Here is a 25255-nt window from a genome sequence, read left to right on the forward strand (position 1 = left end):
TGGGCTATAGCCAGCAAGTTCTGCTTCTCAGCAGCCTACTTTCCCCAGCTGACCCCAGCTCTAAAGGTTCCCAACCTTTCTAAGTCACATCACCATCTGGAGACCAAGTGTGCAGATGTGAGTCAGCGGGGGGCAGTTCATGTTCAAACCATAGTATTAGTTAATAAATAAGACACATGATTTAAAAGGGAAAGGGCTATGCAGTGAAAGTCTCCCTTCCATTGCAGTCCCTGACCACCTAAAGCCCCACAGCCTTACGATTCCTGTGTGTCTTCCTAGAGACCATCTCTGTTTTATAGGTATATGGAATGAGTTGCTTTTCCCTTCAGTATGGCATACTATCCTTAGTTATGTGTGTGTGTCCTGGCTTCCTATCTATCTATCTATCTATCTATCTATCTATCTATCTATCTATCTATCTATCTATCATCTATTTTAAAATTATGACATAGTATTCACTATATGGAAATACCATGATTTACTTAGCCAGACCATGTTGATGAATAGGCAAGGTCTTTCTAAATGCTTGCTATTTAAACCATGCTACATGGTTTAGAGAGATGGTAGAGAGTAAAGGAATGTCCGTGTTTGAGGCCTGGATTAGACAAGTCCCCTCTCTGCTCATGTAGGTCTTCATTTTCAGAAGTCACAAAACCCCACAATTGTCACTAAAATGGTAGCTTTAGGATCTCAACTCTTAGACTTTTTTGTACTCTATGTATTTTTTACAATGAATAAACTTCCAAGTGGCTTTTAAACTTTATTAAAGGAGAATAGACAATATATTTAGTGTCTTAAATAGCCTTAAAAGTCCCAAACCAAATTTCAGGTATGAATTTGCATATTAATTTTGTTTTTTTCTTCTTTGATTCTGCTTATCATTCAGTTGTAGGGAAATTCAATGTGACCTAGTTGGGAGGAAGCCCATTCTTGAGAAATTAATGTTTAAAACTTGGTGGGATTATTCCTTGGTATATTAACAGTGCTCTGCAATCTCATTAACTGATTTGAAGCTTGAATTTATCACAGCTTGAAGCCATTTGGAATGTGTGCATTGCAAGAATTTTTCTGTGCATATTCTCTGTGTTAGCCGGTGACCTGCAAGGTGGCCAAATAAAGCAGGTTACTTCTTTACTGAAGTGATGGACATTGAGAAATGGATGGATCAGAGTCAGACTCTGCAAGTTGAAGGAAGTACAGGGGAATCAGGGACTTATTTCTCTCAATCTAGCATTGCCATACAATACTATGAGAAAGGCAGGGAGTGGGGGTGGGGGAGACGGTGGGGTGGGCCAGAGGATTAGAGCATGGGGAGGGTTTCAGTTCAATAAGGTTTTGTTAGGCTCTACGAAGAGATTGTTTGAGGCAGTTGTGCCCCGAATGACCCCCCTTCTGCTATTAGTTATAATTGAGGGCAACCAATCCACCTCTCTTCAGGTGTTCTCAATATTTGAAGAGTCATCACCCTGAGATGGAATTTTATGTGGTAAGCACATTTACAGTAATAGACTTTTTATGTATTTTGTAGCAGCCAATTTAGGGCAATCCAAATGTGCATTCTAAAACAATCAGATTTTCTGGTGACAGTTGCTCAGAAAATGACAAAGACAAAGATTACCAATCGCAGAGTCACCTTTGAGTGGTTGAGTTTTGGGCTAGGAAATGGACTTGACTAATAAAAATGCAGATACAAACTCACAACGAGATGGTTATGAAGATAGTCGTCCCAAGGCATTTATATTTCTTTGGTGGTTATCTGATTCTAACAGTTGTGATAAAGTACATAAGATAATTACTTGTGCTGGACGAGACCTAAGATTGGGCCCTAACCACTTACCTAAGAGACTTTTAAATGAAAAACTCCTTCCTGTGCTCCTCATGGTCTCAGCTCTCAGAGGCAAAACTCCTCCCAGAGCCCTGCATCCTGTCTGCTACCTCCAGGGCCAAGTTCTGAAGTCAAGACATAATGCTTTAGTCCCCAGGCTTAGAAAACAGCTCTGAACTCTTAGCGCTTATCCTTCCTGAGAATCAACAGGACTTTTGGGAGGGAGCCTACCCTCCTCTCCATCCAGTTCCAGGTACCACTCTGCCCTGATCGTCCAACACGGGAGGATGCAGCTTTGCATGTCCGTCCTCTCTGGGTCTCCACCTTCTCTGATCTCACCTTTCTTCTGCTGCTTTTGGTTCACTGAAATCCTTTGTCTTATATTCCAATTTCCCATGTTCATTGGATCCTCTAAGTAGGCATGCAAATATGGGTAAGTTTCTCTTTAATAAAAGCTTACTTTGGTTCTGTTCTCCTTAAGGGTAGTCATTCCTTCACTTTACCTTAAAATTTTTTTTTTGATAGTTTACTGTGAAAGAACCTACTAGTAAACGACGAGCCTTGTGGTGATACATAGATTAGTAGAAATGGGTTAATTCAAGATGTAAGAGTTAGCTAGAAATATGCATGAGCTAATTGACCTAGCAGTCTTGCAATTAATATAGTTTCTGTGTGATTATTTCAGGTCTGGGCAGCCAGGAAATGAACAAGCAGCTTCATCTATAGCTGTTCTGGAATTCACTCTGTAGATGAGGCTGGCCTTGAACTCACAGAGATTTCTTTGTCTCTGCTTTCTGAATGCTGGGATTAAAGATGTAGGCCATCACTGCCAGGCTTTAATTCTCTAGTAATGGACAAGAGATGGGGAATAGAAGCATCTGGCTTCTTGACTTGTGGCTGTGTTCCATAGTCTGTGGATCTTCTGGCATAGATTCCCCTGTCTCGTCTCCAACTTAGGTTATCTGACTTGCTTCATTTCTTCCTTCTCTCAAGCTTTCTTTATGTTGTTGTTTCTGTATTAATGATACAGGCACCTGTCTTAAAAAGTGTGATTTGAAAAGCAGAAACCAAAAGAGATGTATTTTTCCTATAGAAGATAGATTCCTTGAGGGAGTGGGACCAGAGACTGTATTGTAGCCATAAAGAAGAGTATAACTTCTTAGAAAGTGCTCTGAGCTTGGAAACTAGCTACTTAATGTTTTGTTTTTATCAAAACTGACTTGTAAGTTCAGAGCGCTGGTGAAGGCATTTTTCGTCTGAACCGCGTTCTGCCCTCTCAAGAAGACTAAATGTAAGTTCTCTCTCAGAATCGAATTAAGGCTTCTTAGAAAACAGCTTTCTTCCCTTTTTCCCCCTTTTTCTTTATTTGGAGGCAATTTTCCTTCTTTGCTTTGAAGAAGAGTTTTTAAATCCTGGAATTGGAAAGCATCTTAAGTGTTACAGTTTTTCAATCTCTGGGATAAAGTAATGCTTTGATTTTCTTCATTATCACTATCTCCTCTGCATAAAAGTATCAACAGTTTCTTGGACATACAATGGCTCAGAACAATGAGGAAGCTGACTCACAATCTGGTTTTACTGATCAGCACAAAGCTGCAAACTTAAATGTTGATAAGCGTTAGCCAAGCGATCGCGGCAAATAAGGAGACCAAGAGTTGGGGTCATAGGGAATATCAGAGCTGTGGAAACAAGTGAATCCATGCTCTACAAATATGGGCTTGCCACTCCCATCAAACATCAGCTGTATCCAGTAAAGTACAGCTGCTTGTGGCAAAGAGCCATGGTCTTTAGTGGGCTTTCATTGAAAACAGCCATTTGTGTTACCAGGTTGGGTAACTCATGCATTTATAGTAAATGTGCTATTTCCTCAAGCATGTGAAAGTGTGGTCCTTACAGGCCTTCCTGCCTAGATACCTCAGTACTTCTCCACTCTTCCATTTGTCTTTAGAAGCACACTCAGAATTATTTATTCTCACAGTTTCCCATCTTATGACTAACCCTTTCTGAAAATCTTTTCATTTGGATTGCCCTCCCAACTACAGAAGTACTTGTTTTTGAATGTTTCATATTTTCTGGAGTTTAATTCTACACCAACAAAGAACTTTACCCATAAATCCAACTTGAATCAGCATGGGCTCTGTCCTCACATTCCCCACCCCCGCCCCCAAGACAGGGTTTCTCTGTTTAACAGCCCTGGCTCTCTTGGAACTTGCTTTGTAGACCAGGCTACCCTTGAACTCACAGAGATCTGCCTGCCTCTGCCTCCTGAGTGCTGGGATTAAAAGTGTATGCCACTATCACCTGTTTGTGCTAACATTTTGTGGTTGGTGGGAAAGATCAATTGATCATTGTTCCCTTTGTGACATGCTTTTTTTTTAAAAAGATTTATTTATATATATATATATATATATATATATATATATATATATATATATATAGTGTTATGTCTGCATATATGCCTACTCACCAGAAGAGGGCACCAGACCTCATTACAGATGGTTGTGAGTCACCATGTGGTTGCTGGGAATTGAACTCAGGACCTCTGGAAGAGCAGCCAAAAGCCAGTGCTCTTAACCTCTGAGCTATCTCTCCAGCCTGACATTCTTTATATAAGTAAAAAATAGCCAGTGCCCCAAACCTGTACAAGTCTGCAGTTATTTTTTATCATGTATCCATATCTATCTATCTATCTATCTATCTATCTATCTATCTATCTATCTATCTAATATATATCTATCTTATCTATCATCCATCTATCTAATCTATCTATCTTATCTATCTAATCTATCATCTACATATCTATTTGTTCTTTCATCTATTTATCAATCTATCTAATCTATCATCCATCCATCTATCTATCTATCTATCTATCTATCTATCTATCTATCTATCTATCTATCTATCTATCTATCATCTATCTAATCTATCTATGTGTGTGTACTCACACTCACACATATGCATGCCATGGTCCATGTGAAGAGGTCAGAGGATCCTTACAGGACTGTTTCTCTCCTTCAACTAATTGGGTTCTGAGTATTAAACTCAGGTTGTCTGGATTGCAGCAAGTGCCTTTCCTGATGAGCTATCGGACCCTGCAGGTCCACGTCTGTAGACTCTTATCATGGGCTGTTTCCCCGTGCTCTGATAATTGTAATTACTTTCTTCTGAACTCTCTCCAATCTGTACACTAAAAGAAATAATATTCTGAACTCTACCCAGTCCTTTTCTGGGCTGATTGAGCTGGTAGATAATACTACAATCTTATTGCTTTTTTCAGAGATTCCCACATATTCAAGGTACAGACTGTGACCTTAATATTTTTTTCCCAGCAATGGTAGTGTTGTAGCTAGGATTTCTTCATATCTTATCCACACAATTCATTTTGCATTTCTAAGTTTGCCACTCTTTACTCGCAGCTAATAAAACTCTATCTTGGCTTTGGTGGGCTATTGCTAACTGGCTTATCAAGTTACTTGAAACACTATTGTATTTCAGAAAAACTAGAAAACTTCACCTATTTTATAGCCACAAGATGATTGATTTAGAACCAACCTTCCTTCCTTCCTTCCTTCCTTCCTTCCTTCCTTCCTTCCATTATTCCCTCTTTTTGTGATGTAGGGTATCATGTAGCTGAATATTTTCAATTTCACTGTAAAGTTACTGAAAAACAATAAAACAGCAAACCTCAACTGTTTTGGGCCAAGGAGTCTGGATGATGGTGTGTGTGCTCATGCATGTGGTATACATTCATGTTCATGTATGTGGGTGCACATGTGTGCTGGCGCATGTGCCAATGTGTGACGGTGTGTATGCAAGTGAAAGGTTGATGTCAGGTGTCTTTCTTGATTTGATCCATGTCCACTTTGTTGACTGAGTTGGGGGCCTGCAATTGAAGCCAGAAGTCACTATTTGTCTGATCCAGCTCACCAGCTTGCACGGGGGTCTCCCTCTTTGCTTCCTGGGCGCTGGGATAGGCAGGGCCACAGCACTTATCAAGATCTTATTTAGGCTTGGGATATGAGCTCAGTCTTCACCTTTGCACAGCAAAGACTTTGTGCACTTCCAGCCCCTGCAGCTCACCCAAGGTTTATTAAGCCTTTGTGTGTGTGAGAGAGAGACTATTGAGTCACAGTTTTCCTGTTACTAGGCATTTCTTAAAATTCTGTGAAAGTTGATAGCACAGTTTCTTGTTTAGTTGTGGAAACTAAACTTGGGTGATTTGGTACAAAAACTCGTGGGTGGTGGTTGCTTCTAGTGGAGAGAAGACACTCCACGTGTTTAATACATGTCTATAGTTCAGCAGCACCATAGTTTACATTTTTTAGTAAGAGGGTGAGAGAATAGGAGAAACTTAAGATCAAATATAAATAATATGTTGTGACTATCATATAGCTACTGCTTGTGTAGGACTTTGAGGCTGTCTATCCTTTTATTTAAATTTAGTAGTCAGTGTCCTGTTTAATATATGAGCATAAGATGCATTTTTTTGTTATTGTCATTACAGGTTTTGGGAAGTGGCCATGAAGACTGAAGAAGTTACATTTTTCACATGATAATTGAAGTTAATGACTGCCTACAATATTTTCATGAAAATTAAGTATGACTTAGAAGTGTCAAAGGTTTATGATGTCATCAGTTTCGACAGAAAGCAAACTCCAGCAGGCTGTCAGCCTGAAGGGAGTTGACCCAGAAACATGCATGATTGTGTTTAAGAACCACTGGGCACAGGTAATAAATGACCTCCATCTCCTCTACTGGTCTCAGTAGCCCCCCCACCCCCAGTTTCTGCCACACTGAGCCAAGATTTTCTACTTGGTGACAGTCAGCTGACTTTCTAGAAAACACTTCGTAGGACAGGCTCTTTCAGTCAAGAGAAAAGCAGATTTTTCTTCCTGATTTCCTATAGTATGTATCAGATTAAAACATTGTTTCCACAAAGGACTTGCTTATGAAGCATTTACTACATACTGTGTTGAGTACTTCAAATGTTCTATAATTAATATAATTTATATTAAATCTATCATTTAATCTTCTCCAGAAACTAGTAAGGCCGTTAGTAGAGAATGGAGAATTATGCAGGTCAAATGACTGTCTGGAGGTTCTGCTGTCAGTGAATTACCAAGCCAGACCTTGGTACTCAGACCTCAGTGCCTTAAATGCAAAACCCATGCCTTTGTCAGACCTGGGACTCCATACGATGTAGGGGGATCTGCCTGGCTATGCCTGAGTCCTCACCTTCTTTACTAAGCACATTAGTGTTTATGGAAAATTCATTTCGACTTCTTGTTGCTCTCCTCTGATCTGCTGGTATGGATAATTAAGGGTTGAATGTTTAGAAAATTTACCAGTCTGCCCCTTTCCTCGGGGAGCTTGCAGGTAGTAAAATAAAAAAAAAAATTGGTATTCTTTACTACTTGTCCAGCGTTATACTCCCCAGGTGAGCTGGTAAGTGGCTATTTATGTGACAGTTTTTTAATGACTACCAGGTTCCTTCCTGTGTCCAGAAAGAACACATGGGTTAAAGCCCGGAGCCTGTAAATCACAGCAATTATGGGGGACGCAGTTTAGATCAAAAGGGGCAAAATCAATTCTGCTTCTGGATTGTTCACACCTTCTAGTTGCTTTTCACTGTCTAGTGTAAAGCTTCTATGATTTTCTTCTGCTTTCCCATTACTCTGAGTTATTGTTCAGATTTAATGGATTTACTGTGGGCATTGAGGACACCTCTACTATAGTGAAGGAAAGAAATTTGGAACTATTCTTGATAATTAGATAACTGCCTTTGGTTTTGTACCTTTTTTTTTTATTGAAAAAAAATTTTCCGCCTCCTCCCCGCCTCCCATTTCCCTCCCCATCCTCCCGCCCCTCTCCCCCTCCCCCCACTCCTCTTCTCTTCCCTCTCCAGCCCCAAGAGCAGTCAGGGTTCCCTGCCCTGTGGAAAGTCCAAGGTCCTCCCCACTCCATCCAGATCTAGGAAGGTGAACATCCAAACTGTCTAGGCTCCCACAAAGCCAGAACATGAAGTAGGATCAAAACCCCGTGCCCTTGTCCTTGTACTTTTTAAAGCATTTTAAAGCAATGGCTTTAGAGTCGGCTAGTGGATCCTGAGAGTTGTGACCGGCAGTCCTCAGAAGACCTATTTCTATCTTTACCTGTTTGAACCATATATCATTCTGTACTTATCCCATATACAATGTATCTATGTATTACTGCATACTTGTCTATTTTATTTACTTAATTATGTCCATTCTCTTGACTGGATTTCCAGCTTACCATTCATTTGGCTGATGGAGTGTCCCTTTGAAATGTGGAATCTCTGCTCTGAGGCCCACTGTGTGTGTGTACTCCTTCTGGTTACTGTAATGGGATCCATTTGGCTTTCTGCGCTGCTCTGAAAAACACAGATACATCACTGACCTTGTGACTCTGTGTAGGTAGATCATCTGTCCTGCTCAATCTGGTCTCTTTCTCCAAAGAGCAGCCGGAGTGCTGCTAGAATGTCCTGTGTGAGGAATGTGTCCATCTTCTTTTCACGTTGTTGAGAATAAATATTAGCCCCAGAATCCTATTAGTCAGTTCCATGTCTGCTATGAATGACTTCAGCATTATCAGATACTGGGGTTATCGGAGGCACCATGCAGCTGCTTAGCACCCTCCTCTTGAAATATATTGAGCTGAAGATGAGAATATCTTGTCAGAGGAAATGATGTTAGTCATTAAACAATTCCCTTTATAAAGTGAGCATGTCTTATGATAGTTCAGACATTTCCTCAACTTTAGTTGGGTTTCTTTTTAAGAATGAAATAAAAGACCCTTTTTATTAATCTCTTTAGACTTAGCTTTTCCTTCTAAATAAATCTGGAAAATGCCCTCAGTTTCTGTCTACGGAGACTCTGTGGGTCTTCCTATCAACTGTATGAATGATAATATTGGTTGAGAAATAGATGCACGTGGGTATCTAAGTAGCTATTTTCCCTTAGAGGTTGAGTTAGCCAACAGATCGAGGACATCCCTGGAGCATCCTCGGTGGGACAGCTACAGGAATTAAGTCAAGAAAAGGGGTTGCTATGAGTGTGAGTGGTGAAGAAAGTTGTAGTTTGGACAGTTTGGCTGTGGAAAAGTTTTCATGTCAGAGGAAGGGAACATTTTAAGAGGGATATTGGTGAGGAATGCTCAGTTTTGACTTTTTTGTTGGTGAGAAAGAAGGTGGGGAAGGCAAAAATTGAGGGCAAGGCAGAGATGTGAGCTGCAAGTGAATCCCTCAGCTGTCAGGACTGGGTTGTGCATCTGTCCCTGGACTTGGCTCTTCACCGTGACTTCTGCTGGGGTGGCTAACGGCACACTTAGGGGAAATAATCCATCCCTGGACTTGGCTCTTCACCGTGACTTCTGCTGGGGTAGCTAATGGCACACTCAGGGGAAACAATCTCATCTGCGGTATATGTACCTCTGTGCCTTCTGTGACACAGCCCCCAACTCCCCTGAGGTAACCAAGGCAACCGGAGAGGCCTCTAGGAAATGTGGCAGGGTCAGGACTGCACAGCCACATGGTATTTATCGGAGTGTGCCATTCACGGCTCAGAACAATACCTTTGTAGACCATAAATTAGGGAAAATGAAGGCAGCAAAAGTCTGTGCTATCTAGAATTCATCTTTGTTAGGCTACTTCGGTATAAATTCAACATCACTGACATGCATTTGACAGCCTCTGGTATACTATTTATGAGTCGCTTCTACACCAGAGCTTGAGTTACAGAACTAACATGGACGGAGAGAGAAGGGTTTCTGCTTTCTATCTTGGCCTCTACTGTCCAGGGCAGCTAGCTCTATAACTAACTTGGGTTATATCTAAGGCAGTCCATCATTCCATGGGTGATATCTTAAGTGGCCTGGTAGTATACTTGAATTTCCAACCCCCCCCCACCCCGTCCATGATGTCATGATAGAAGGGTACTCTGTAGATACGCAGGAGTAACCTTCCTAATAGTGACTTTGGAGGAGGTAGGTTTAGGAAGCTGGCCTGGCCCATGCTTCCTCTCACCTTCTTGAGTGGTCATCTTGTAGCTTAAGCCACCAGAATAATAAACCTAAGATTCAGATCTATCTGTTATAGATCTATCTAGTTGGACGTTCCAATGGCATAAGCCCACCCACAAGCCAGGATGGCACAGACAGTTCCTTAGATCCTAGCTTCTGAGACTGCTTGGCATGCGTGTCCACCATCATCCCTAGCAATTGTCCAGTCGTCCCATGCCTCTGTGCATGAAGTGCTTGCTGCTCTTTCTGCTTGAGTGCTCCTCCATCTGGTGAAATGCTGCTCCTACAGGACACATTTGGGATGTCATTTCCTCCAGACACTCTCTCAGCTCTCTCTCATGTTTTCTCTCTGTGCTCACCGTCGCCACACGCTCTCTTCTCCTGTTCCATCAAACTCCTTATCTTACAACGGTACATGTAGCTTCTCCCCAACATCATTGAGAAGCTCCTGAGTATCAGAGGCTTTCAGCGATGTATTTGTGTTTCTAGAGCCCATAACAGAGTATGACATAATGTAGTATGACATCAGTCAACAAACTGCTGAACAGCAAGGAGGAATAAGAAACGTGACCTTAGAAGATCCAGGCAATTTAGGAAGCCACTTTAAACACACACTAACTTTAAACCTCTGTATAATATGCTTCTAAGATCTTTGAACTTGCCTTTAGGGGTAAGGATGAATATGTACCTGTGATAGATTTCTTTCTTTCTTTCTTTCTTTTTTTTTTTTTTTTTTTTTTTTTTTTTGGTTTTTCAAGACAGGGTTTCTCTGTAGCTTTGGTGCCTGTCCCGGAACTAGCTCTTGTAGACCAGGCTGGCCTCGAACTCTGTGATAGATTTCTATTGTCATTTGCAAAAACAACTTATAATATGGCAGGTTATTGCTTTTTATCTCGTCACTATCTTCGCATTTTCAGAATGGAAGAGGGTTCAAATGGAAGGGATCACTGGCTTATCGAATAATAAATTGTTCAAGTAGACTGGCTGGTGAATTATACCACCTACCTATTGGTTACTTTCCATGACACGCTTATACTTTGTGACTACATGGACCTTGTAATAGTCACTGTGTCCTTACTTTTTTTAAGCAGGAGAGCAGAGGAAAGAAGCAATTGGAAGAAGCTAGGCAAGGAGGTTGATGCCTGTGTCGGTATTTTTAGTACTTTGGCCTCAAAAGCAGGAAGATCAAGAGTTCAGAGTCAGACTAGGCTATTTAGTGAGTTCCAGGCTAGATTGGTCTACATAGCAAGGCCCTGTCTCAAAAAATAAACAACAAAACAAAAAAATTCATTTATATTCATCTAAAAATAACGTAGGTCTTCTTTTTACCAAAAATTTTATATTCCAAAAAAGCTGTTTTTCGAGATTATTTTGTTTATTTCATAGCATTTATTTATAATTTGTGACTATATGGACCATTCTCTATTATATACAGAGAAAATTATTTTTTAAAAATTAGAGAAAGCAGTCGGGCAGTGGTGGCGCGAATCCCAGCATTTGGGAAGCAGAGACAGGCGGATCTCTGTGAGTTCAAGGCCAGCCTAGTCTACAAGATCTAGTATAAGACATCTAGGGCTGTTAGGCAGAGAAACCCTGTCTCAACAAAAACAAAACCAAATAAAACAAACAAACAAACAAAATATTAGAGAAAGCTGGGCATGACAGTACCTGTCTACAATGCTAGCCCTTGAATGTCTGAGGCAGGAGGATCGTGAATTTAAGGCCAGCCTGGACTAATAGTGAAACCCTGTGCAAAAGCAAGCAAGGAAACATCAGGACCTTGTGACAGTAATGACATTGAAGAAGAAAGAACAGTGGTTTTTTTATCTCAGGATGGGATGGCAGTGAGAAAAAAAGATGGAGGCCTGTAGATTGTTTATGTTAAACACCTTTCCACAGCAGTGAAAACTAGAGGCTGGGTTTTAGGGCGAGTACAGTGTAGCACTCTGAGTACCTCGAATCTAAGAGAATATAGGACATGATGCATGGATCTGGCATGCGTATTTGCATTTTTATTTCCTTGCTCTGTTTGGCTTGCTTTTGGTTTGCATCTTGTCGCAGACTAAATGACAGAGGACACTGAAAGCCTTGGGGATGTGGAAAGCTTCGAAAGCTCCAATTAATCTTCTGAATATCTTAGAAAATTGATGTCCGCCAACACTTTAAGCACTTATGTCTCTTTCCAGCTTTACAAGTGGCCTTAAACGTGACAGCTGAAAGTGGAAGAAATCCATGGTTCTTACGAGAGTGCCATCAGCTGGTGCTCCTGGGAGACCCTAAAGAGGATGAGCCTGCTACAATGTTGGCCGCTCTCCTGTTGTGTACTCTCTAAAGTGTCTGATCTGTGATACGGCTGAGGCTAACGCTCCGTTCAGCATTTTCACTTAGATCCTCCTTCCTATGTTCTTTTCATATCACTTATTTATCTTTGAAAAGGGGGGCTTTGTTATGAAGAGTCCTGGCTGGGTTATTATGAACTTGACACAAGTTAGAGATATTGGGAAGAGGACCTTGCAATTGAGAAAATGCCTCTGCGAGACTTGTGTGTGGGCAACTCTAGTGTCTTTTCTAATTAGCGATTGGTGCAGGAAGGCTCTCTCATTATGGGTCATACTACTCTTGGTCCTAGTCCTAGGCTGTATAAGAAAGCAGGCTGAGCAAGCCATGTAGAGCAAGTCAGTAAGCTGTGTTCCCGCATGGCTCTGCATCAGCTCCCACCTTCAGGTTCCTGCCTTGACTTCCTTCCCTGACTTTGGATGATGGATAATGTACCACACACTGTAAGAAGAAAGAACCCTTTTCCATGGTAGTTGTTGTTGTTGTTTTGTTTGTTTGTTTTTTTACTGCAACAGACACTCTAAGACAGTGTTATTAATTATACATAGTAATGAATTTCGTTATATTTTCATAGATGTAATATGTTTTTAATCATATTCACCTCTCACTGCCCTGTTTTGTTCTCCTCCCACTCCTACTGACCCCTGTAAAAAAAAAAACTGGCAGTGGCATAAATAATTAGAAAGCATTGGCAGGCACTTTATATCTGCTTAGCAACACAGTATTAACAGTTTCCCCTTTTTGATTTTTGAGCAAGGTCTCATAGAGCTCACATTGGCTTTGAACTCTTGGTCCTTCTGCCTCTAATAAAGTGTTGGGATTATAGGTGTTACTACCAAACCCTGCCTTTATCGTGTTTTAAAAACCTAGATTCATACAAGTCTGTGCAGCTTCTGACTGGAGTTGATTTTATGCAAGTGGATTAAGTAAGCACATTTTACAAGGGGATTATAGTTTTAATATTAGAAAAATTAAAGTCAAGCATGATGGTACATGCTTGTAATTCCAACTATTCAAGAAGACTGCAAATTCAAGAGAATCCTGGGCTACATAGCAAGTTCAAGGTCACCCCAGGCAATTTAGATTCTGTCTTAAAAGCCAAAGCAAACAAATAGCAGCAACAATAAAACAAAAAAAATTGAGGTCATAGCTTTATTGGTAGAGCGCTTGCTTGTCCAGTGCAAGGCAGGGCCTGAGTTCAATCTCTAGTTCTGAAAAGAAGGGAAGGCAGACAGACAGGAAGGAAGGAGAGAGGGAGTGGGGCAAAGGAGGGGGGAAAGAAGGAAGGGAGGAGGGAGGGAGGAAAGGAGGGAGAGAGAAAGGAAGGAGGAAGGAAGGAAAGAAAGAAAGAAATGAAAGAAGGAAGGAGAGCACGAGGGAGGGAGGAGGGAAGGAAGAAAGGAAGGAAAGGAAGGAAGGAGAGAGGAAGGGAGGGAGGAAAGAAGGAAAGGAAGAAATCAATCAAGCAAGCAAGCAGGCAGGCTGGAAGGAGGGCAGGCATTTATGTGGTCAGCTGGCTTGCCCCTGGTAAGACCTATAGAGACAGGTACTCAAGGGATGTTCCAAGTGGAAAGGCTCAGTCATTAAGGAATGATGAGGAGACAGTGGAAACTTAACTTCTCTTGTCATTATTTGGTAGATACAGTATAATTTGGCCCATGCCAGTTAAATCCTCCCTCCCTTTCTGTGTAATGGAAAATGTCGCTTAGTAACTTGAGTTTTTCCATAACCATCACTTTAGATTAGCATTCCAAAGGGTTTGGAATTGTGGGTCTTCCTCATGTGGCTTTCTTGAAATAGGCAACTCTAGCCAAAGTGGCGTGATTCCCTGTGTCAGAGGCAGAGAGCAATGGAAGATCGGGCTGAAGCAGATCTCCTGACAGAGAAACACTTGTGTTAGCGCGAGGTGGAATTATGTGATTAATGTGTACCTTTTCCATTGTTTCCTTTTAGAATTTATCACTTTAACATTTAGGCCCATTATCACTGACAGATGAAGTCATATTAGAGACCAAGGGTAGGGACACCCGATAGTCCTCCTGTAAGAAATAGGCTATTTTAAAATTTTATCCTTAGTAGCACTGCTATCTAAAGGTCAAATGACTTTGAAATTAGGTTGAATTTAACTGTTTTGATCTGATGGTAATTTGAAAGCCACTATTTATATTGCTCATTTTGTGTTTACTTTTAAATTATATATTATATATATAATATACCTGTTTTGTAATCATGGGCACAAAGGCAGCCAGCACTTGCTAAGCTTGGGCACCCTGTGACTCACGGCCTTGGTTATAACATGCCCATTTCCCATGCAGTGAGACTACTGGCACATGCCCTCTAGCGATGAAAAACATGTCTAGTTATGATCAATACACTTATTATTATTAACTGAGCTGGTTTACTTCATGAATGTGGGCTTTTACCATGTGCTAGTTTATTAAATATGGTTTTCAGCTTAATATAGTGGACTAGTTTGGTAAATGAGATGTTTACAAAGTATACTTTGTTTGCTTTTAGCCTCTCTCCTGCTATGGCTCTTCCAGCCTTATTAGCTGAGTTTTCTCTTCCCCAGGACTGATGGCCAACGCCTGAGAAGAGGCTTGGTTGGGTAACATAGCAGATAGTCACAGCAAGGGCTGAGCCTGTAGGAGGCACCGTATGCAGCCTCACCACCCGCCAGTCTAGAAGGTTAGAGTCGGAACAGTAGGTAAAACTAGGCAGGAAGCAGAGAAACTGGAAGCAAGAATGTGAGGGTTTGGTAGCCAGGGTGTGACAGAAAGGCACACATGGGAAAGATAAGGCGAGTCCAGATCACACCAGGGGTCACCCTAGGGCACTGAGAGGACAGTGGTGCCATTTGGACAGGAGCTCGTTGGCATCTCAGTGCACCTGAGTTCCTGCTCGGATGTTTCTAAGGCTCCTGCTATGGTCTGAGCCAGCCCCAGGTGTGGCCTCGGAACCCACCTGAAACGCCAGTTAAAGCTTTGTCTGCTGGCAGGGAAGGGAAGAAGAGGGAGCCTGGGAAACGCCTCCTGAAAAGCAAGACTCAGCATTTGTAAATCATGGGCACAAAGGCAGCCAGCACTTGCTAAGCTTGGGCACCCTGTGACTCACGGCCTTGGTTATAAAGCGCCCATTTCCAGTGCAGTGAGACTACAGGCAAGAAGTGCAGGCGAGGAAAGGGGGTCCAGGGTGTCAGCAAACCTTTTATCTCGGGGATTATTAAAATTCTGCTCTCTGGTTTCTCTGCCCACTTACCCAGAAGGCTGTAGAAAGGGACTGCACTAAGGAGAGCTGACTTACTTAGTTTTAAAAACTGCTGAATGGGCTAGCAATGGCTCCATGTTTAAGAGCACATGCTGCTCTTGCAGAGGACCAGAATTCAGTTGCCAGTACCCCCATCAGGTAGCTCACAAGTGCCCGTAACTTTGGCTCTAGGGGATGTGACACCTTCTGACCACCACAGGTACCAGCTTGCACATTCACACACCTGCACAGACACATATTTTAAAACATAAATTATAAAACTAAAAGTGGCTATACAGGGTTTATTCTGTCATACAGCTCTCGTTCTCTTCCTCCTCCCTCCCTCCCTGCTTCCCTCCCTCTGCCCCTCCCTCCCTCCCTTCTTCCCTCTCAGAGACTGGGTCTCTTTATGTAGCCCTGGCTAATTTGGAACTCACTGTGTAGACCCTGCCAGCCTTGAACTCACAGAGATCCACCCGCCTTCACCTCCAAAGCGCTGGGATTAAAGGTGTGCACCATGATTTCCAGCTTTGTTCTTCTTTAAAGATATTTTCCAATAGGTCTGGAAATGAAGCTTAGTAATAGAATTCTTGGAATCAATAATACATATAAAAACAAGTTAATGAATGAGAAAAACATGATTTGTGGTCATATGAATTGTTTTGCTGAATATTACATATATATATTAGATACACAATAAGTATTTGATTAAATATGTATAGCATAAGTGTATATCTATAAATTTATATTGCTTAGGCATTCTAGAGAATTGGGTTTTTAATAACTTGAGTTACAGGGGGCTTTGAACTGCTATGTGAATTTAAAGATCTGAACTGGATCCTTTTTTTAAAACTTATTTCTTTATAAATAATATCATTCAAAATTTCTACTTCCTACCCTCCTCCCATTTCCCTCCCGCTCCCCCACTTACCCTCACCCCTCCCCTTCCAGTCCTAAGAGAGGGCAGGGTACCCTGCCCTGTGTGAAGTCCAAGGTCCTCCCCCCTCCATCCCTGAACTGGATCCTTTGCAAGAGCAGCCAGTGCTCTAAACTGATGAGCCATCTCTCTAGCCCCTGTGTTTCCTTTTAGCAAATTATTTACGTATATACTTATATATACATATATGTACACATATGTATATACAGATATATGTTTATACATATAGGAAAGTAATTAGTATATGATAATATGATTCAGTTGTGTAACAGTAGTTATATTGTATGGTGGTATGTTTTGTTTATAATTCTCTTATTCTTGATCGTCCAGGTCAATAGTGTTTCTATTTCTCATTATTGGAAAAGAATGTTGACACAAACATTTTAGGCAGTTCCCCTCAACTCAGATTAGTCTGAGGGCAAGAACAATTTCATAACTGTTGTTACACATTGCTGGATTATTTTTTAGGAAGGCTGAGGTGATTTGGCATGCTGCTACCTGTCTATAAAGCAGTCTCAGTCTTAGGCAGTTGGCACGGTCTGAACAGAGTGGGAAATGTAACCACATTTTACCTGGAGGCCTAGCTGTAAATAAGTCCTCACAGGTAGACTTTGAAATCAGCACCGACAAAGCACAAGTCAGTTCGTTCTTGAGAAGGCAAAACCTTCAGGTTAGGGACTTTGGGGGCTGGAGAAAGTATGGTGTTGAAGTAAAAGCCCCTTCAGGACCAGTGTGTTACTGTGCTCCTCTCTGCAGATGTTTTCATGTGAGTTCAGTGGGCCTGCAGGAAATTCTGCAGCACCCGAGACTGTGTAGGACACCAAGTGCTCTCAGGAGGTTTGTGGCAGAGAATGTCCAGTGGCCGCCTTGTGGTCACCAGTCCATGGGCCTTATATCATTTGGGTAGCTGTTCAAGAAGTGCTTTTCCTTGTGAAAAAATGTCAGCTCAAGTGTTGGGGTCACTTTTCCCTCTGTGAAAGAGTATTATCAGCTTTGTGATGAAAATTGACAGAGATCACAGATAGAGTGGAAATGCATCCATTCTGTCAGGATATACTCACCTGGTCCACAAAGATTCCTTTCTCACGATTTTGACAGATGAGAAATGAAGACGTTTTCTTGAGAAATAATTTCCCCGATTGCTCATGCATGCTGACATGACATTGTATATTTGCCAGCTTCCCCAACAACTCAAAAAAACAAAAAACCTGTTACTTAAATACATAACATGCAGCAACACATCATAGAACTGGGCCAGGAGGGAACCGCCGAAGGCAAATATTGCGTTAGATGCTGTTCAGAAAGGCAAACAGAAGCAAAGACAGTCGCTAATAAAATGTTGGGTGGTTTAAAAATACCAGGTGCAGTGTTTTAAAGGGAGGAAAGTGGATGGGTTATCATAGACGCCCATGTCACTGAGGTAAATGGAAATTAAGATATAAAATGGCTCAAATTTCCAGGCGCCCAAGTAGAAGTATCAGTGGGCAGAGCGAGGTCAGAAACTGGGAAGGAAGGGAGACAGACCAGGATGTGGGGTGACCTATCCGGATACTGAACAAAATGTATCTACCTTAGCCATGTGTTAGGCAGTGCCTAACTTTGTTTCATTGACTACTTTTACCACAATATCACTCCAAACTTAAGAAATTTATTTTGTAATTGATTACCTCAGAAAGGCATTTATTTATTTGTTTGCTTGTTTATTTATTTTGGCTTAAAGAACAAGATGCTCATACTCCAGATTTTGGTTCTTGTGTCTGTGCCTCTGTTAAATTGATTCTACTTGTCCTAGCCTGCAGTTTCTCACTTTCCTCTCAGCGTTCCTATTGCTGTGCCCCTCCAAGTGGAGAAGGGAGGCATAGCGTTTGCCAAGAGCACATAAGGACTTCCATTGCTCTGCAGAAGTCTTCAGAACAATTGTTTTAAGGGAGAATATGGGTAGCCAGGTTTCTTTTTACTTGTTTAATGCATTTGAAACTTAAAAGGCAGTGTTGTGTTATCGATAGTTTAGATGAAAAGTGACTTGTTTTTTTCTCTTTGAACACAAAAGTACTTACCATTTTTGCATTTTTTGCTTTTCTTAATGTTTGTACTTTTAGCATATTTGATAGCTGTAGGTACTTTGCATCCAATGGCTCCTGTGTTTTTGTGCCAATCTGGTTAAAAACAGTATGTTTTGGGGAATTATGGTGAGCGGCAGCGGATGACAGGTGGTTGATATGTTGCAGGTTGTGAAGATCTTAGAGAAGCATGACCCCTTGAAGAACATCCAGGCAAAATATGGATCGATCCCTCCAGATGAGGCCAGCGCTGTGCAGAACTATGTGGAACACATGCTGTTCTTGCTCATTGAAGAACAAGCCAAGGATGCTGCCATGGGGCCAATTCTGGAGTTTGTGGTCTGTGAGAACATCATGGAAAAGCTTTTCCTCTGGAGCCTGAGGCGGGAATTCACCGACGAAACCAAACTGGAGCAGCTGAAGATGTACGAGATGCTGGTCACGCAGTCGTACCAGCCCCTGCTGCACCATAAGCCCATCCTGAAGCCCCTGATGATGCTGCTGAGCTCCTGTTCGGGGACAACCACCCCAGCCGTGGAGGGAAAGCTGGTCGTCCTGCTCAACCAGCTCTGCTCCATCCTTGCCAAAGACCCATCCATTCTGGAACTCTTCTTCCACACCAGTGAGGACCAAGGGGCCGCCAACTTCCTCATCTTCTCTCTTCTGATACCCTTCATTCATCGAGAGGGCACAGTAGGCCAGCAAGCTCGGGATGCTTTGCTGTTCATCATGTCTCTCTCCGCGGAGAACAGCATGGTGGCCAATCACATTGTGGAGAACACCTACTTCTGTCCAGTAAGTCCCCTCCCTTGCTGTGCTTTCCTTCCAGCTCATGTGCCAATAGCAAATGCCTTTGTTCCATTTATTTGAAGTTGTACCTTCCATGGAAAGACGTTAAGAGGAACTTTCTTGGTGACAGCAGAGGTATCTAAGTTTCAGTGCTAAAATTTGGCTGAGCAGTAGCAGCTCAAAATTTACCTCTAGACCTGTGACCATTTCTTAATTCATTTTTATCGTGTTGGGAAGATGTTTTATTTCTTTGTAGAGTATATGCATAGAGGTTGGTAAAGCCTGCACTTTTAAAATTCACAACCTTTCAGGTTGACTTTGCTCCGCTGAGTCAAGGCATGTGGTAAGACCCCTAACAGCTACTTTTATAAATTAATTTGTTTCTCAGCAAGATAACGACTGTAAGTGTAGGTCTAGAGCGTTGATTTTTATTGAAAAACGAATATGTATTTGCAGTAACAAAAAATTCTCTACTTTGTATAGTTTCTTAATCCATGGCATGAAACCAAAATGGTATGTATTGGAGTAGCCAATGCTCAGCACCAGGAAAAGATGGGAACAGTATGTAATTTTCAGGGCTTCGTAGGTCTCTGAGTGATCTGGGTGTTATGTTGGTTGGGCAATAGCTATCAATGCTTCCTAAGCTCAGTGAACGTTGCTGTTGTCTATTTTTCTATCAGTCCTTACGTACATGGAATAGCTAGGAGAGCCCTGGTGAGTTTTGTTGGACAAGGCAAGGCAAGTTGCTATGGATAGATGAGATATTTTGTTATTGCTAGTAAACATCATATGGGTGATTTTAGACCAGGAGAAACATACTCCCTAGAGGACATTTAGAAATATATGTGGTGGGTGGGCATGTCTGCTTAGCATGGGGATATGATGCTCATAAAGAGGGGTTCACTTGCCGCCAGTGTTCACAGAACCTACGGACAACACCAAGTGCAGGCAAGGATGTGGAAATAGGAATTCATTTTAATTACTGGTGGGGATGCAAATTGGTGCAGCTACTTTGGAGGAAGATTGATAGTTTTCTTTTTAAAGTGGTTTATTTATGTATTCATTTTCACATATATGAGTATTTTGCCTGCATGTGTGTCTGTGCTTGCACGAGGTGCCTGTGGAAATCAGAAGACAGCATTCAGTCCTCTAGAACTGAAATTACAGGGGTCGTGAATCACCCTGTTGGTTCTGGGAATCTAACCATTCAATGTTCTTAAACACTGGGCTATCTTTCCAGTCCTGACAGTTTCTTATAAAACATTCTTTTTATCATATGCTTTCCTTGGTATTATACCAAGGAGTTAAAACTTACATACAAAAACCTGAACATGGATCTTTCTAGTGACTTTATTCATAGTTTTAATTGTATAAGCAACCAAGATGGCACCCTTACTAGGTGAATAAAAACTGATCCATCCAATATTGAAATGACCTAACAAGACATGAAAAGACCATGGGAACCTTAAGCACATACAACTATATTGAAAGAAGACAATCTGAAAAGGACGTGTGTTGTCTGAATACACTAGAAAGAAAACCTCTATGATATCAGTAGAAAGAGAAGCATCTTCTACAGTAGGCAGGAAAAACATTAGCATGGATGCATGCCATTGTATATTTGCTCAAAGCCACAGAATATACAGCAAAAGTGAATTCTTTTTTGGACTGTGGAATTTGAGTAACTGTAATGTGCCCAAGTGTTTCAAGATACAGAAAAGACAAGAACTTCTGAGAACATAAGTTGATGTATGTTTAGGAAAGCAATATAGTCATGATCACTAACATCAAATAGCTGCATATTGTGTGACCCTGAAGCTTTACTTACAAATATTGTCACAGGTATGTTCAGTTGAACAGTGATTTAAAGAAAATAAAAGTTGAAATGTATGAAATGAAAGATTATTAGACCGTGATAATGTCTATTAGTATGTAGCTACACCTACATGTATGAAGACCAACAAATCTAAAAGCATGCTGCATAATGAATAAATAGCAAAGTGCTACCTACCATTTTAACATTTACATAAAATTTACATGAGGCTTTAAAATGGTACTTTTTTTTTTTTGGACACACACATAGTTTAAGGAAAAAACAGATCAAGCAAACAAACAAAAACTGACCAAACAAAGACAAAACCAAGAACAAGAATATGTATTAACTTCAGGACTCGGGTCAGCCTTGAGGAGGCAGAAAGGAAGAGGATGGCCGTGGGAATGGAGCAGGGTTTGTTCTCTTTGTTGGCACCATGGATTGGTTGAACCCAGATCCTCATGCATGCACTCTGTCACTCAGCCCACGCCCCACCTGCGGCTGCACCAGTTTTTGAAAAGCATGCAGAATACTCTGAAGAAACTGTAGCAAAATGATAACGCCTGATAAATATTGCGGTGGTTCTCAAGTCTATCATTTTCTACTTATCTGTAATATTTCATAATCTAAAAATTCAGCTGTATTGGGAGAAGAATGTGTAGTTTTAATGTTTAGATTTCCATTAACTGCGTTTGAGATGATTTCACTAATGATTGCCTTTATAAAAATGCATTTTAAAACGTTATACAGTTCATTAAAAGTGGAGGGAAAACAGCATGGCCAGCTGACCTCATTTGCTAGAATGGAAGACAAGTTTCTTGGGTTAGGTTGCCCCTCAGGATAGAGCCCATAATCTCATTTATACCCAGTTTTCCATAATTACATCTGACAACATAATTAAAATAAAAAACCCTTTATGTTGCAGATAAAAGCATACTCTATTAGCCAACCAGCTAAGGCCACAATTGACAAAGAACTTTCTCTAATTAGTGTGATTGTCAAAGTGTGTTAACATCAGGCTGTCGGAAGACCAGTGACTCTCTTAGCAAACTGGACCCCTTTTGGAAACTTTTGTCTTTAGACTTGATAGGAAGAGCTGACTGGTTCTGCTCTCTCATTTCTTGGTTCTCAAGAAAAGAAGGAGAATAGAGATGCCCTAGAGAACAATCTGGTACCAACAAATGGCTGGGCACTAAATGATCACTTCTCTCTCTCTCTAACCAAACATAGACACTTAGACCATTTGTCACACGTTGGCAAGGAGCACACAGCCTCGCAGACATGAATCAAACCATGCAAATCAGAGCAGGTAACCTTTAGGTACAGAGCCACAGGTAGGGAGTTCTTTATCACATATCCAGAATTTATGAGGCCTTTTATTTTGGCAAGCTGTATCAAGCTGTATCAAATGGTCTCTACCAGGTGTTTTGCTGCTAGCTTCCCACCAAAGCCATCTGCTAAAAATTGTCGTAGCTGCTAAAATGAACTGTTTAAAGATTGACTTTAGCTTGCTCGGTGCTGTGTGCATGGCTTGTCCTTCCTCCATCACCACGTGCAAACCATTGCTCTAATATTGCATGGGTTATTTTCTTTAATCCTTACAATAGCTCCTTTAAGTTCAGAGAGTTTGACAACTTCCAGTTAATGGCAGAGTCTGGCTCAAAACCACATTTGTCTGATACTAAAACTGCTTGTTGCAGCGTAACCACACAAGACTGTCAAGAAGTTACTGCTTTTCACTGTTGCTATGGATATGGCCCTATATGGTAATCCTTCCTTCACATGCACACACACACACACACACACACACACACACACACACCATGCAGGCACACGTGTGCACACACTTGCACACACACATACTTGATATCAGCTTTCTTCCCTGATCACTCTACCTCATCCACCGAGACAGAGTCTTTGAACTGAAGCTTGCGATTGCCATTTTGGCTAGTCTAGCTCTCCAGTTTGCTCTGGGGATGGCCTGGCTCCACTTTCTGAGCTCTGGGGTTGCAGCCACCACACCTCCTTGGCTTTTATGTGGGTGCTGGAGATCAGAGAACAGGAAGTTCATGCTTGTGGAGTGAGAACTTTACCTGCGGGGTCATCTCTTAACCCATGATAACGTCACTCAAGGGTACTTTAGGGAGATGCTGAGTGGCAAGTATTTGGTTAATATTTAATGTATTGAGAATAAACATAATGTTTTACAATTTTGTGGTCTGAGTAGATGAGTCTCTTATTTTTAATTAGCCATTGAATGCAGATAAATGCACCTTTTTATAATTTAATTTTCAAGTTACACAGTGAAATTTAAAAGTAAATGTCTCTTGATGTTCTTGAACCTAGAAACAAAACAAAACTAAAAAAAGAACCGCCTGCCCACCTCCTCTTGCCACTTCTTTCCTCTGGCCCTGTTCCCTCGGCACCTCCGAATTCTCGAGGGTCCTGTTTATGATCTAAGCTAGCCTCTCTGTCTCTTACTGGCCTGGCTTGTTCCCTGCCTATGCATGGCCCATGTTCTAGAACCATGTGTAATCTACATAAATGAATCTGAACTCAGAACCTTGGAAGGGAAATGCAGTTGCTAATAGATGTGAAGACTCACACTCCTGTCCGAAGAATGCGCAGTGCTTTTTATTTTGCCAAATATTTTTTCCTTTTTTTTTTCTTCTTTTCACTCTGAGGAAAATAGCTGGGCTATTTCCTAGCCCTGTCTTATATATGTCATGGACGTGGTGGGGACACCCTACCCTATCAGCTGTCATGTCTGCATGGGGTGTGTCTTTCTGTCTGGGCAGGTTTACTGCTGTTCCCATCCCAGCCGTGCCCTTTTGGAAAACTCACTTAAAAAGGTGTGTGTTATTTTTAATTACTGCCACTGATGTATGTAATTTGAAAATTAATGTTGCTGTAATTATATTGATATACTGAATAGTTATTCCCAGCTTTTTAGTCAGATGAATTAAGCTTGTCTTTATGAATTCATCTTCAGAGTCTCAAAGTGGTTTAGAAATCAGGAGAACACAGAATTAAAGTCTTTGTTCTATGGTTAATTTAGCATGAGTTAGCAAACGCAATTTACTTTTAAAATGTAGCATCGATTAGACTTCTCTTCTTAGGAAGATTTTGGGCTGCAGATGCTTTTGCCAGAGGTTTCTAATTTATAACAGACAACTCATTTGGGTCACACTCAAAACTAGTATTAAAGTGATTTGTATGGTTATGCTGACAAGGAGTTAAGTACTTTAAATAGAGGGCATTTTCCTTGGGGACCACAGATGCCCTGATTTTTAAAGAGATAAAAGATCAATCTTGCTTACTGTTTTGTTTCCTATACTTAGCACCAGACCTGAAATTAAGTAGTCAGGATTTTTCTTATTAATGAGTGAGTTAATGTATGAGTGGCTAAAAGTGATTAGGAAATAGAACAAAGAAATATATCTGTGTATATAGAGTGTTGATATGGTCCATCTGCCCTCCCATTGTCCTTTATTCTATGACATCTCAGCTCTTAGCTTCTCCTAAGGCTTCCTCGGGTTTCCTTGTGCTAAGGCCTCTTCGTGCACTCCCTTATCACTGAATTCATTGTGTTACTCTTGGAAGGTCACAGTCGAGACTCAACACACCTGATTGTATCACCATATCTCCGGTGTAGATTGATGTGACCAGTCAAATCAGGAGAGATAGAGAAGACATAGCGTAAGCTAGTGTATGCCAGAGAGGTGACGGTCTCACCAAGTGAAAGGAGAGGTAACTGTAGGTCTATGGACATTTCCCCCTGGACTTTAACATTTCTGGCTGCAAGGCTTCTCTGTGTTTTGTTCCCCATGCCAGGCTCTGTGGGGTTTTTTGTTTGTTTGTTTGTTTGTTTTTACATTTCACGGTCTTCCTCTCCTATTTCTTTCTGGTTTTATGCTTGAGTGACCCCTTCACACGATGGCTCTCGCTGGCCGCGTCTGCCCAGAGCATTCTCGCAGGCATCAGACCCACACAGCTGTCCATAGGGCTCTCTACCCAGGAGTCTCCCGAGCCTTTTGTGCAGTGCCCTGGAATCCTTTTATACACTTCTCTTTAAAAGCCATTTCTTAATCATCAAGTCGGAGAACTTGACAGTTTAAATTCCTTAATCTTACTTGCCAGGCCCAAATACTGTCAGCATAGTTTTAAGAATTGGATGCAAAGGGAAAAAGTAAATCCCGGTTTTGACTTAA

At 41.3% G+C, this 25255-nt stretch overlaps 1 protein-coding gene across 2 annotated transcripts in view; it reads left to right on the forward strand.

Moving 5' to 3' along the window:
* Nucleotides 1–25255, forward strand: part of Fhip1a (FHF complex subunit HOOK interacting protein 1A) — a 202380-nt gene that overhangs the window by 119094 nt on the left and 58031 nt on the right. For both annotated transcript variants that reach the window (XM_057757374.1, XM_057757373.1), the window contains 2 exons: nucleotides 6330–6553; nucleotides 18611–19237. In XM_057757374.1, the coding sequence (XP_057613357.1) occupies nucleotides 6449–6553; nucleotides 18611–19237 (732 nt within the window). In that variant the 5' untranslated portion in view covers nucleotides 6330–6448. The remainder of the gene's footprint in view (nucleotides 1–6329; nucleotides 6554–18610; nucleotides 19238–25255) is intronic.

This window comes from Chionomys nivalis, chromosome 24, assembly GCF_950005125.1.
Source record: "Chionomys nivalis chromosome 24, mChiNiv1.1, whole genome shotgun sequence".
Taxonomy (NCBI): Eukaryota; Metazoa; Chordata; class Mammalia; order Rodentia; family Cricetidae; genus Chionomys; species Chionomys nivalis.